The sequence below is a fragment of the Eubalaena glacialis genome, chromosome 16 (genome assembly GCF_028564815.1).
Source record: "Eubalaena glacialis isolate mEubGla1 chromosome 16, mEubGla1.1.hap2.+ XY, whole genome shotgun sequence".
Taxonomy (NCBI): Eukaryota; Metazoa; Chordata; class Mammalia; order Artiodactyla; family Balaenidae; genus Eubalaena; species Eubalaena glacialis.
This window is the reverse complement of record NC_083731.1, coordinates 9,815,444-9,829,881: the sequence shown is the minus strand read 5'-3', so window position 1 is coordinate 9,829,881 and position 14,438 is coordinate 9,815,444. Positions and strand designations below refer to the sequence as shown.

Genomic DNA, 14,438 nt, shown 5'->3' with positions numbered 1-14,438 from the left:
ATAAGAACATGGTGTTTGTTATTTCCTGGCTTTATCTTTGATTACTGTGTAGCTAGAATAAGGAAAATAGTCCACTATATACGGTCCATGTAGCATTAAAAGCATGTATAATTTAAATGTCTTTTTGATTAGTTATCTTCCAAATGCCCTGTTTATAGGTTGATCTTACTTATGGGCTTCCTTTATCTGATATAAATTGTTTCAATCAGGTTTAGTTCATTCTGACTTTTTAAAAATTGAGCTTTTCTCTTTTGTTCTTATGATTCTGAAGGCAAACAACCAAAAAATGCCTGATAGCTATTTATTTCCTAAGTGACCTCCCAGGGTGAATTTTATCATTAAATGACATTCATTGGATTGTTCTATCAAAAGGAAACATGTTTTGTTTTTTACCTGACTGTACAATGAATGGAGAGTTAAAAACCACCACCTGAATAGCTTTGTATTCATCTTCTGTACCCAATTTCTTACCCGCTTTTGAAATATCGTGACAAGAAAATTGCCAGTTTCTTGGGCTGTGATTTCCTTCCCACGTGTGATGGATTTTGCTGTTGCTTTTTGTTCTAACTGGCACATCACATCTGTTTGCATAGTTGTCCTCTCCACCAGCATTCTACCAAAGGTGAGTGACGCTAACCTCCTACTACAAAATTAAGAATACAGCTAAGCTTTGCAAGGTATTTTTTGAGTTTCCTTCTGAATTAAACACTGATCTGAAATGTAAAAAGGTCTGAGGGAGACAGTAAGTTATAGGGTGAGTCTGCGAATCATGAGGAGGGAGTTCAGCCCTGCCCGGGGTGGAGTTCTCTGGAATTCTGACCAGTCTGGCTCTGATGCTCAGTTTCTCCACCTGGAAAACTGTGTCAGTGAGCCCCGGGACTGCCTCAGCTTTTCCAGCTCAAAGCTCCTCTAATTTCACGTTTAGTGCTGTCACAGAAAATTGCAATGTCTCGGGTTGTACGTCCTGCATGTTGACAAGCGTGTGGTAAAACAGAGGAAGAGACAGGCTGAAAGGAGGGTAAATACTCAGAAAGCGGAAGTAGACACGTTTTCTAAATAGACTAAGTGGATACGATTTGTTTGGTTTCACCTCTACAGCACGGGTTTTTTGGGTGTCCTCTGTCCCCAGACCTTTACACTGCGTGCTTACTACCTACATCCACACACACTCGCTTCAATCACAGAATCTGAGTGTCTGCTAAACAGATTCTGTGATCTTCAAATATGTCCTTTCAATAACGTCTATTCCTCAGTAAGCCTGGACCATGGGGGCGCGGGGTGTCTCAGGTGCACAGGCTAACGTCTCAGAGAGGATGTGTGAGTTGAGGTCCTGAAGAATGAGCCACAGGAAGGGTCCCCCTGAAACGATGATGCAGAGGTCTGTACATGGAAGAGGGGGACAGGGAAGCAGCCAGCATCATGGGCATTTAGGGGAGGACAGAAGACAAGCCACTGAGTGCTGGAAGCGGTCCAGGAAGCAGTGTGGCCGTGGCTGCTGCTCAGTGCCCTGCCAGGTGCCCTGCTTAGGGCTGTGGAAGGAGCATCTGTTGAAAGGCTGCTAAAGACACGTGTGGCTGGGATCCGGGGCCCACAACTTCAAATGCATAGGGATAAATAAAATTACATATCCGAGCCTTAATGAAACTGTAAAAATTCAATGGCGCAGGCTAAATAGGGATAAGATTCTAAAGAGACAGGTAAAACACCAGAGTGAGGATAGTTTCCAGAGTGGCAAGAGAGGAATAATTGATTAACAAAGACTAAACACCACCAGAATGTAAAGTGGTGCAGCCACTATGGAAAACACATATGGTTCCTCAAAAAACTAAACACAGAGTTGCCATATGATCCAGCAATCCCACTCCAGGGCATATATCTGGACAAAACTCTAATTCAAAAAGATACATGCACCCGATGTTCACTGCAGCACTATTTACAATAGCCAGGTCATGGAAGCAACCTAAATGTCCATCAACAGATGAATGGATAAAGAACATGTGGTACATATATACAATGGAATATTACTCAGCCATAAAAAAAGAATGAAATAATGCCATTTGCAGAAACATGGATGGACCTAGAAACTATCATACTAAGTGAAGTTAAGTCAGAAAGACAAATACCATAGGATATCATTTATATGTGGAATCTAAAATATGACAGAAATGAACTTATCCACAATGCAGAAACAGATTCACAGACAGAGAGAACAGGCTTGTGGCTGCCAAGTGGGAGGGATGGATTGGGAGTTTGGGATTAGCAGATGCAAACTATTATATATAGAATGGATAAACAGCAAGGGCCTACTGTAGAGCACAGGGAACTATATTCAATATCCTGTGATAAACCATAATGGAAAAGAATCTGAAAAAGAATGTATATATATGTATAACTGAATCACTTTACTATACAGCAGAAATTACCACAACATTGTAAATCAACTACACTTCAATAAAATAAATTTTTAAAAAAGACTAAACAACACCAAATATTGGCCCTCTATACATTGATTAGAATGAAGTAAAATTTGAGATATTAGTTAATGGGAGAATAATGCAAAGTTAAGAACACCGTGTTCCCGTCCCCTCCACTCTTCTCCTTTGCTGTAAGATCCTGAACAACCTGAGGGACAAACTGGTTCAAAGAAAAGGGAATAATATCAGATATCGAGGTGCTAATCTGAAAGCATCTATATCCTGCCCTCCTTTGTTAAAGTGGTCACTTATTCTCAAATAACAGCGATGTATTCTTATTTTGCCACCGTATCTCTAATTTCTAGCTCATCGTGTGTCTGTGCTGTGCCAGACACTATTCTATGTGTAGTTTCTCAGTTGCTTCTGACAACCCTGTAAGGTAGGTCTATCACTCACCCATTTCACAGATGAGGAAATCGAGGCAAGAGAGGTTCATTACTTTCCCAAGGTCACCACGCTAGTATACAGTACAGCCATGATCCAAACCCCAAGGCCATTATTTTAAGTTTGAATTTTTTCTAAAGTCATTTTTGACTTTGTAATGCATTTTCATAGCAAGTATCCTTATGCCTCCATTGCTGGATTCATATATTGTATAAAATGATACTTGTTTTTTACTGCTAAGTATAAACATCCACATCATCACCCTACCTCCCCTGTTGATCTTGTCCTCTGTTCCACACAATCACAGTTTGTAATATTTACACTATAGTCTGTAAATCCTACAGTTGTATTAGCTTTGCTTTTACAGTGAATACATACTAGGGACCAGGCCCATGACCAGTTATTCTTGATTGGCTGAATGGCTTCAAGAAGACTTCATGTAGGGCTTCCCAGGTGGTGCAGTGGTTAAGAATCTGCCTGCCAATGCAGGGGACACGGGTTCGAGCCCTGGTCCGGGAAGATCCTACATGCCGCGGAGCAACTAAGTCCGTGCGCCACAACTACTGAGCCTGCGCTCTAGAGCCCGCGAGCCACAACTACTGAAGCCCGTGCGCCTAGAGCCCGTGCTCCACAACAAGAGAAGCCACCGTGACGAGAAGCCCGCACACCGCAACGAAGAGTAGCCCCCGCTCGCCGCAACTAAAGAAAGCCCGCGTGCAGCAACGAAGACCCAACGCAGCCAAAAATGAATAAATAAAATAAATAAATTTATTTAAAAAAAAAAAAAAAAAAAGAAGACTTCATGTAAAATGAAGTCTCGGAATTCTTGCCTCTTCAAAAATAATCAAAAAGAGTTTGACACATTCTTTCCCTAAGGACCCCGTAAGCATTGTGACATTATATCTGAGAGCTGAATATTGACATGAAGTTTCAGGCCCCTCTGATGGTCCGCCTTAGAACTGACTTGATCTTTTTTTTTTTTTCTGGATACCCCATGGATGCTTTCTTTAGCTTTGAATTCTAGCATCTTTACTAACATAGGCCTAAGCGTTGACTATTCTCCGTCAATTTACTGAGTCAATTTGTACCCTTTTAATGTGTATATTTAAGTCTTCTTTTTCTGTAATTCTTTTGAGTTATATATATCTTGAGTATTTTTTTTTTCAGTTTTAAATATACTGAAAGGCACATTTTTATAGAAATGGTCCTGATTCTTTTTTATTATCCTTCACCTTTGACATCGATTTTGAGAGCACCAGATATTTGTCCTGTTTCATGTAGGGAAGGGTGAAGTTATGCTGTGGGGCAGAAGTGAAGATTTTCACAAGTTGGGTGGGTATGTGTCTATCGGTGTTGCTTCAGTGGTTCACACTGCATGCATGCTAGAATCACCCGGAGAACTTTTTAGAGCCATCTGTGCCTTCAATCACTGTAAGGTTTTGATTTAATTGGCCTGAGAATGATGCTTGAGAATCGGTGAGTTTTAAAAGTCTCTCAGGTCATCGTAAGGTACAGCCAGATTTGCAAAGCTGGAGTCTTTCCCTCATCCTAGTCTGTGCTGATCAGCCGTCTCGGGGTGCTCACAGCTCTCTCTCTCCCAGCTGCCTGCAGAATAAGGGCCTCTCCTCTGTGATGCCACATGGAATTCCAGAAAACTCCTACCGTCAGCTACACAGTGATGCCCTGACTCGAAGAGAGGACTATTCTTTTTTTTTTTCTAATTTATTTTTGGCTGTGTTGCGTCTTCGTTTCTGTGCGAGGGCTTTCTCTAGTTGCAGCGAGCAGGGGCCACTCTTCATCGCGGTGCGCGGGCCTCTCGCTATTGCGGCCTCTCTTGTTGCGGAGCACAGGCTCCAGACGCGTAGGCTCAGTAGTTGTGGCTCACGGGCCTAGTTGCTCCGCGGCATGTGGGATCTTCCCAGACCAGGGCTCGAACCCGTGTCCCCTGCATTGGCAGGCAGATTCTCAACCACTGCGCCACCAGGGAAGCCCAGAGAGGACTATTCTGCTTGTCTGGGAACACTGGTCATTTTATTTTGTTTTATTTTTATTTTCTATAATTTAATTTTTATTGTTGAATTTTTAAACTGAACGGGCAATGAACACTGGTTGTTTTAGAACGTCAGTCTTCTTTTGGCTCCGAGATCCTCAGTAGCCAGAGTCTTTTCAGGAAGTTTTCTGTGAGACACCTGGCCCTCTGATATTGTGGTTTATAGTTATAAGCTTTTCAGAGTCCTTAAATATGGAAACTGCATTTCTGTTTCTCAGTCTCCTTGATGTTTGGATGATTTTAGAGACGAAAAGGTCTCCTTACTGCGCAATCTTACAATAGGGGCTCTTTGTAATTTTTTCTACCTAATGACTCTGGCTCTTAATATAGTTTTAAAAATTGAGTTTTTCAACATCATCAATATTAAATTTTAATGAGACATGAAGCTACTTATAAATAAAATTTTATAAATGCTTGAAATTCAATGTATTGCATGATAATTTGGACTAGTAAGAAAAGGAAACATGCTCCTTTTAAATTGATCATGATTACTTATATATAGAGTACACTGGCCAAATTTAAATACACAATTAGGCACCTAATTATGTTTTAAATTTAGCTGCATGCAGAAAGAGATGATCACATGTGTCTAATAAAATTAATTTCCTCATTTTGGGTGAAACATTATCTTTTGTTTCCATAAGAACTTTCAAAGTAATCTAAAACACTAGTTTGTGTATCTACATAGATACATAATATCAGGAAATAGTTACCAATTTCAATCTATAGTAACCATGTTAACATTTTTTTATTATAGTTCAAAGGCAACATTTTCATTATCTAACCATTAGTGCTACAATGATGCTGAATTCAATCATCCTTTGAGAAAAAGAAGCAAAGAGACCAAATTAAGCTTGTATAGAAAGGGAAGTCATGAGGAAGAATGAACACTGCCAACAAAAGCAGACGAAATCATGGAAAAGAACAACAAGAAAACAACTTAATTCTCTATTATGGCTCTACATCCTAATACAAATATGACGTGTCACCTACGAATTCAAAAGGGCACATACTTTGGTCCATTAGTAAATATTTATAAAGGGTTTCCTAGGAAGCAGGCATTGCTCCAGGCCCTGGAGACATGAAGATAAAAAGATGTGCTTCCTGTTTTCCAGGTGCTTAAATCCTTGGGAGATCAATGTGCAAATAAACAGTAGAGCTACAGTAAGATTACTGCCTTTGTGGGAGCCTACCACCCTCCAGGGCAATTCCTTTCTACAACTGGGCTTCTTAAGCCCACATGCTTTAGAAGGAGACTTTCTTGCTCAAAGAGATATTGTCCCCTATATTAGCTGAAGCTACTGTAAGTCACAGTGAAAAAAGATAAATCCACGTTAATATAATGCAGCAATTGGAGTTTAGGCACAACTGCTGCATTTAAAATGGTCAGGGGGCGATTTGATTTAGCAACACGATTTTAAAGGCTTGGAGGTTTCCAGTGCAAGGACAGCCTAACTCCTGAATGCTGGCCACTCTCCATACAAGACATGGGCACACTCAGCCCCTACAAGAAAGAGCAACAGGCTCTAACCAGCCATGCATTCCAGTCCTGCCCCAGCTTGGAGCTTGCTCCGAGCAGGTTACTAAATCTAGAAAGTATCTCATCTCCCACACCACACCTGTGATTTCCTGCTCATGCCTGAAAGTCACTGGCATAATCTGTAAAAGTCTTTGCACTTTTGAGACAGGGGGAAGGATGTAAGATTGGTTCCAAAGCCAGGGAAGTATAAGAGAGACAGCAAATCAAAATGCTTTACATCTGTTGGCTTCTAAATTTTTATGAACCAGAAAACTGTATCATTGGCCAAAAGAAGAATGCCCATCTAACTATCAATACAATGCCGGAAATTTACTATGAGGGCATACTAAAATATAAGAATAAAATTTAGGGATTTATTTGCAAAATGCACTCTTTAAAAATACCAACTATTTATGTTTCTTTCAGCCCAATTTCAGTATTATATTCAGTCCAAAGGCTGTAGCCTTGTGGTTTAGTTCATATATCTAGAACGTATTTCTCACTCAGTGCAAGATCTTCACATGTTCTTTCTGAAATTCAAACACTTATCCCAGAGTTCACTATGCCATCCTGCATATCACTATCCAGGAGCTGCTACAATGGAAGGCCAGGGTGGGAATAGGATTGATCAGCCACTCTATCTGATGTGTGAAGGTGGATGGCCTGGGTTTGAACCAGTTTCCCTCCTGGGTAGACAGGGGTGATGCTCTCTTCCCCGGCTATGAGATCCCCATTGTACAGCTGGCCCATTAAGAAGTGAAACCACACCAAAAGACAGATTAAAAATAAGTAGATTTGGCTTCCAAAAGAGCACAACCACCATCCTGTTACACACTGAAAGGCTTTCCTCTTAGGACCTGGGTAAAAGTGTCTAGAACTCTCTTAAATGTACCTGGGCCTTAAAACTTTAAGGAAAAATTAAATTTTTTCAACTGACTCCAACAATTCTGCTATGGACTGAACGTTTGCGTCCACTCCCTCAGACCCTGCCATTCATATATTGAAGCTCTAACCCCCCAGTGTGATGGTATTAGGGGGTGGGGCCTTTAAAAGTTGATTTGGTTTAGACCAGGTTGGGAGGCGTGGGGTTCTCATGATGGGATTAGTGTCCTTATAAGAAGAGACCAGAGAGCTTTCTCTCCCTCTCTCCCCACTCTCTCTCTCTCTCTTCCCCCCAAGCCATCCCATAAGCACACAGAGAGAAGGCAGCCATCTGCAAGCCAGGGAGAGGGGTAACCAGACCTAACCATGGTGCAGCCTGATCTCAGACTTCCAGCCTTCAGACTGGTGAGACGTACATTTCTGTTGTTTATGCCACCCAGTCTACGATATTCTGTTATGGCTGCCTGAGCTGACTGAGACAAATTCTCAGAGCATAAAATAATTGTTTAGAATCCCATGGTTTTTTGCTTCAATCGTGAAAGATGTGCAACTTGCATGGAATTGTAACAAATGCCATGATACCAACTAAATGGCAGATGCCAAGTTCTTTCTTTACTGTGCGTGACGGCACGTTTCAGGACTTAATAGGACAAGCCACGAATCAATGTACATGTTTGGCACATCATATTCACATACAAGCATTTCCCATACCTCTGTTATATAGTTGATGCACATTCATTAAGTATCTCATTAGCTGTATCCTGTCCCAGAATTACTTTTCAGCTCTCACGTACTCCGCAATGTCTAGTATTCCAGTTACTTAAGACTTACCTTGCCTACTAGTTAAATGTGGAAGGAAACCAAGTCTTGTTGACTCAAGGGGTTCTTTGAGTCCACAACCCTGAACCTTACTCAACAGACAAATAGTTTTAAATGCTATAATTAAGAACTGAGAGATATTTAAGTCTATACAGACATTGCTGAATATACATAGACACAGACTGTATGTTATAGACTATAAGGGAGAATATATTAAAATTTACAGTTGTGTTTCTTAAAAACTACAGCCAGTCTGAACATAAAATATCAATTATACAACTATTTTCTCCATTTCATAAACATTGTAAAATAGAAACTGAAAAGGTGTTTTATCAGTAAGACAGACCTATCTCATTAAAGCCACTGTAGCCCAGCTCTTGCCTGCTAAGTCCCAGATCTTCGAGGTCCATGCATTTAAATCCTGGGGGGCACTGGTAGCCTTCTTCCAGCTCTGGTGAGCAGTGTGTATCTGGGATAGCTAAACTATTCCAGGTTACATTTCTGTAAACAACACAGAAAAGGATTAGACAATTTCAACAAGTGTAAGTGTTGATTAAAATGCATAATGTAATCATTCTTCACTAATAACTGCTGTATATGGACACAGATTTAAGATTCCTGATTCATGAATGGTATTCATAACATTAATGCCATGAACATTCTCAAACGATACCTGATTCATCCACACAGAAGCTGTTTATAAGAACATTGTCGCCATGACGGTTTTTGTCATTGAAGACCAAGACTCAGAAAAAGCGAAGGAAGGAATTTTTCTGTAGATTTGCAAGGAATGTTAACTTGTCTGGGGATTCCTTGTTATTCACAAATCCTTCTCCTACTATGGGCACAAATGTTACTTCTCCACTTCTAAGCAACAGTAAATGATGATAGGCATTTTCCATATGGTACAAAAGTACTGTAAGTCTCATAAATGATACTTGGCCTTCTTCTGCGTTGTCAGATGTTCAGTTTAGAAAGAAAACCAGATAAATAAAGTGAGACTGAAGGAATTAAAGATATCACATTGGAAAGAGAGAGATTATGGGCTGATTTAGTGATAGCTCCAGGAGTATTACAGGTTTTTATTTATTTATCTATTTTTTAGGTAGTTGGTGATATAATTACTTTTCATCTTTCTGGAGGACACATTGGACATTAAGTTGATGTGGAAGGATTTAGACATGTAATGGCTTTCTTGGCAGTGAGTACAGGTAACCACTGGAAAGGTGACTGTGGAATCTCTTTCTGGGACCTTAAAATGGGCCCCAAATAGCTGCTATCTGAGACGACTGACATGGTTTCTTAGGGGCCAAAGTTTAAGCTAGATGATTTCACAAACCTTACAAACCCATGACTTTATTATAGTCATTTCCCACTACATCAATGTTTCTAGGCATTTCCTAAATGGGGACCAACCTTAGGACTGTTTCAGTCTCCTCTGCTTATGGACAAATTGAGGCAGATGTGTTGGGTCACATTTCTTTTTTCAATATCTTCTTATATTCAATTGGCCACTTCCTTCCCCTTATATAACATGCTTTCTCTAGAGTATGATGCCTAACTCTCCACGATCCCTTAGCTGCTTGAGGTCACCATGCACATGTGCACACACAATCTCCTACAAAGACATACACAATTTTACACAGTCTTACGCACACACATGCACACAATCCCTGGTAATACACTGCCCAGTTCCATCTCAGTCAAAACAAACCTCTATGTTTATTCCTTCAGGATTCTGCTCCTTGTTAGCAGCAAGCCAGCTAATTTGTCGATACATCTCAGGGAATGTTTAAATAATTGTCACATTTTAAGCTGGTCCTTTGGACCCCACATGCAAAAGGAAAGGCTCTGCTTGTGGAAATCACCACTTGGCTGTGTCAGAAAGATATGATTTTAGGCACACACGTCACTTATTTCCCCTCCTTTTACATTCTTATATGTAGGCCAAATGATGCATCTTCGCTTAAGTCTAGCCTGACTCTATGTTTCTGAGTTTGTACCCACACATCAGAACAAAGTGGTAAGGGAACTGGGCTTCAGAGTTTCAGAGGAAGGCTTTCTGGGTTGGTTCCAAGCTCTGCCATTGACTGGCTGTGTGACTTGAATCATTTTAAATGTTTCTAAGCTCGGTTTCCTCATCTGTGAAACAGGGAGAGAAGCTTGTGTGAGCTTTAAGTAAAATAAACCAAGTAATGCATTCATCACAGCACCTAGCGTGTTTCAAGTACTCAATAAATGCTTACTATAAATGATTATTAGTCACTACAATAATAAAATGTAACATAAATCCTGGCATGTGAAAACACAACAATAAAGGATTCTCAAAAGAACAGAAGGAATTTTGGTACATGATCCTGAAAGCATTTTGTTCACAGAATTGTGCAGCTGAAAGAAACTTTATAGATGACCTAGTTCTTAATTCATAAGTGAGGAAGGTAAGGTGAAGTGCTGGAAGGGGAAAGTGTACTAGCCCATCAAAATCAGTAATTTTTTTTCACTTCCAATACTTTAAAAAGACAATAGCAGCAAATATCTGACAAAAACACTCTGTCTACACAAAAAAGTTTCAAAACACACCATCTTTCAGTTATTTGGATAACTGGACTCTGGCGCCAGTCTGTTGGGTGTGAATTCCGGCTCAGCCCTTACTACATGTGTGACTTTGCTAATTTGTGCCTCAGTTTCCTCATCTCTACGATGGTGGGAAAATACTTCCTTCAAGGAGCTGTGGGGAAAATGTTACGTCTGTAAAATACTTAAAACAGGCACTTGGTAGACAATAAGTGCTAGGTGTGACCTACTGTAATTTATAGTTTGAAGTTTGTACATTCCCTAGATTGAACCCCTAGCCCTGGCATGGACAGCCTCGGTTTCCACATTTCAAAAATGGGGACGGCAATTATACCTACCTTGTGTGTGGGGGGGTCTTAATGATTAAATGTGGTAATGTACCACTCTCAGAATAGCACTGGAAATAAGTAAATCACTCAATAATTGTTAACTATTTTGATCATTTTCATTAACTTATAAATATTAGGGTATTTTTTCCTCTTTGATTCCACTTGTTTTTTCTTTCATATTAGTACTGATTCCCATTTGAAGCACAACCCTCACCAGAACAGATAGTATTTTGAAATCTTTTGGCTTCAAAGGCAGCAGATTTGAAACACGTTATTTTTGCCAACATCAAGCTCTTACAGGATGCTTATTAGAGACATATTTATTAGATGATTAATTGCTCTGGAACTTACGTATCTAAAACCACATGATAAATATCCTTTCTAAAAATTGAGATGAACGTCATGAGTTTCAGAATATCTACTGGTTATTTATCTTAGTTTCATTTTCTCAGTAAACAAGAATCTTCTAGATTTTATTTTTATTTGTTAATGTTAATTACTTCCTTGTTCATTTTCCCTCAGATAGTCAGGAGAGAACAAGAGGCTCTCTGGAATTAGGGGGGTGAAATTCTTTTTTCTTTTTTTTTTTGAATTTTTGAATTTTATTTATTTATTTATTTGTACAGCAGGTTCTTATTAGTTATCTATTTTATACATATTAGTGTATATATGTCAATCCCAATCTCCCAATTCATCCCACCACCCCACCCCTGCCACTTTCAGGGGGGTGAAATTCTCGCTCCAACCAGCCATATACTAAATAGAGACAATGATTCTCCCAGTCATAATAAATATCCATTCATGCTTAAGTGGGAATCAATACTTTCTTACTCACAGTCCCCTAAAGACGTCCACACTCTCACCTCCAGAACCTGTGAATATATTATCTTACTTGGCAAAAAGGAATTAAGGTTACAGGTGTGAACGAGGCTAAAACTCTTGAGTAGGGGAGATCATCCTGGATTACCTAGGTGGGCCCAACCTAATCGCACAACTTCTTCAACGTGGAAAGTCTTTTCAGGTTGTGGTTAGAGAGTTGTGCCTGTGGAAAGGAAGGCTCAGAGAGACGCAACGCTGCTGGCTTTGAAGATGCTAGTTCTGTCCATATGTCTCAGGTCATTCTCCTTTTCCATCTCCTCCTCCTGTAATTCACCTTCAGTACTGAGTTGCTCTGAGCTTGGTCCTTGGCTTTCATGATGCTCTCTCCCTATGCAATCAAGTCCACTTCCAAAGTTTCAATTCTCTACCATCTTAGATGTCATTTTAGAGTCCCAGAGCTACATGTCCAACTGCCTGTTAGATCTCTCCACTTGGCTACACCACAAGCACCTCCAACTCTATGGACCCCATACTAAACTCAGACCCTTTGCCAACATTCCCTCTCATCACAAGCAGCACCAGAGCACCATCATCCAAAGTGTTGAGTGAGCCGGATATCTTGGAATCACCTTGATACCTTATTCTCCTGCCACCCTTATAACTAATCATCATGTTCCCTAAATATCCTCCAAAATATCTTTTGGGTTCATTCAACTCTCCATCTCCACCTCTACCTGCACCAGAATCCAGCCTCCTAACTGGTCATTCTGCAGCCTCCCTCAGCCCTTCCTACCCATTTGCCACAGAGCATGTAGAGAGGCTTTTCATAATCACTGTCTTACATTGTGTCGGTCAGTGACAAATCTTTAATATGATCTACAAGACCATGAAGGACCTGGCTCCTGCCCCTCCAAGTGTCCTAGCATCCAACCACGTTTGTCTTCCCCCAGTTCTCCATGAGCTCCATCTACTGCAGAACCTTTTCCTCTGCTTGGAAATCTCTCCTCCCATCTTTGCTTGGTTAGCCCCATTTTTTAGCCTTCAGGGTCCAGCCTGAATGTCACCTTCTCAGGGGAGCCACCCTAAGTCACTTAGAATGGGTTAGGTTTCCATATTAGAAGTTCTCAAAGCACCCACACTTTTCATTTCTGGCACTTGGGACCCGTGTCACTCATGTTTGTGTGGTCAACTCTTCATTGGATTCTTCCCAACTCGACTGTTGCCCAGTGTAACTTTCAATTTCATATAGCTCCTGACACATAGTCTGTGATGGCTGAATTTATTTATGACCTTGGATAGACTGTGTTGCCCAGATCTTTGGTCCACATCAGTCTAGATGTTGCCATGAAAGTGTTTTTTAGATGTGATTAACATTTAAATCTGCAGACTTTAAGTAAAGCAGAAGACCCTCTATAATGTGGGTGGGCCTCATCCTATTAGTGGAAGGCCTTAAGAGAGAAGTCTCCAAAGAGGAAAGAATTTTGTCTCCAGGCTGCCTTTGGACTCAGGACTTCAATATCAACTCCTGCTGGAATTTCCGGCTTGCTGGCCTGCTCTGAAGATTTTTGTCTTGCTGGTCCCCACAATCACATGAGCCAATTGCTTAAATAAATCTCTTTTTCTCTATATATGTATACACCCCACTGGCTCTATTTCTCTAAAGAACCCGGACTAATACATAGTAGAAGCTTAATAATTATCTTTGAATACATTAACAAACGTGTCATTTCTTCCATCATTATTTAAATCTATGACAAATTTATTTATTTGTTTATTTATGTTTATCTATAAAGTAACTACAGAGGAGACTCTTCAATAATTGGCTCCTGTTGTTTTTACGCAAATTTTTAGTGTGATAACTAAAAATTGGCATGGATGTTCAATTTTTTTTTTTTTATAAATTAATTTATTTATTTTTGGCTGCGTTGGGTCTTTGCTGCTGTGCATGGGCTTTCTCTAGTTGCGGCGAGAGGGGGCTACTCTTCGTTGCAGTGTGCGGGCTTCTCATTGCGGTGCCTTCTCTTGTTGCGGAGCACAGGCTCTAGGCGTGCCACTAGTTGTGGCACGCGGGCTCAGTAGTTGCGGCACATGGGCTCAGTAGTTGTGGTTCGCGGGCTCCAGAGCGCAGGCTCAGTAGTTGCGGCGCATGGGCTTAGTTGCTCCGCGGCACGTGGGATCTTCCCGGACCAGGGCTCGAACCTGTGTCTCCGACGTTGGCAGGCGGATGCTTAACCACTGTGTCACCATGGAAGCCCGGATGTTCAATATTTTAAATTTCTGGCTATAGTTGTTCCATGTGTCAAAAAGAGTACTGGAATCCCTCAGAGTGGTTGTTTTTCAAAAGGCTTTCATTTTCTGCCTGGCATATGTTTTTTTTAAAATTCTTAACAAAAAGTCCTGTTTGCAAATAACAGTAAGCGGGAGTTTGAGATCTAAGAAAATGTGCTCTGAACTTGTCGCAAAGACCGTTTACGGCCACAGGCAACACTTCTACAGTTTTATGGTTTTAAGTTAATCAACCATCACTCCCGATGGTCCAGAGCACTCAGCTGTACCCTGGTGCACAGCATTACGATCTCAGTCCCGTG

At 40.6% G+C, this 14,438-nt stretch overlaps 1 protein-coding gene across 1 annotated transcript in view; it reads right to left on the bottom strand.

The window, feature by feature from the left end:
• The window catches only part of NALCN (sodium leak channel, non-selective), a 272,041-nt gene that overhangs the window by 232,705 nt on the left and 24,898 nt on the right, over positions 1-14,438 (bottom strand). Inside the window, 1 exon segment of the mRNA XM_061170618.1 lies at positions 8,475-8,629. Coding sequence (XP_061026601.1) covers positions 8,475-8,629 — 155 coding nt within the window.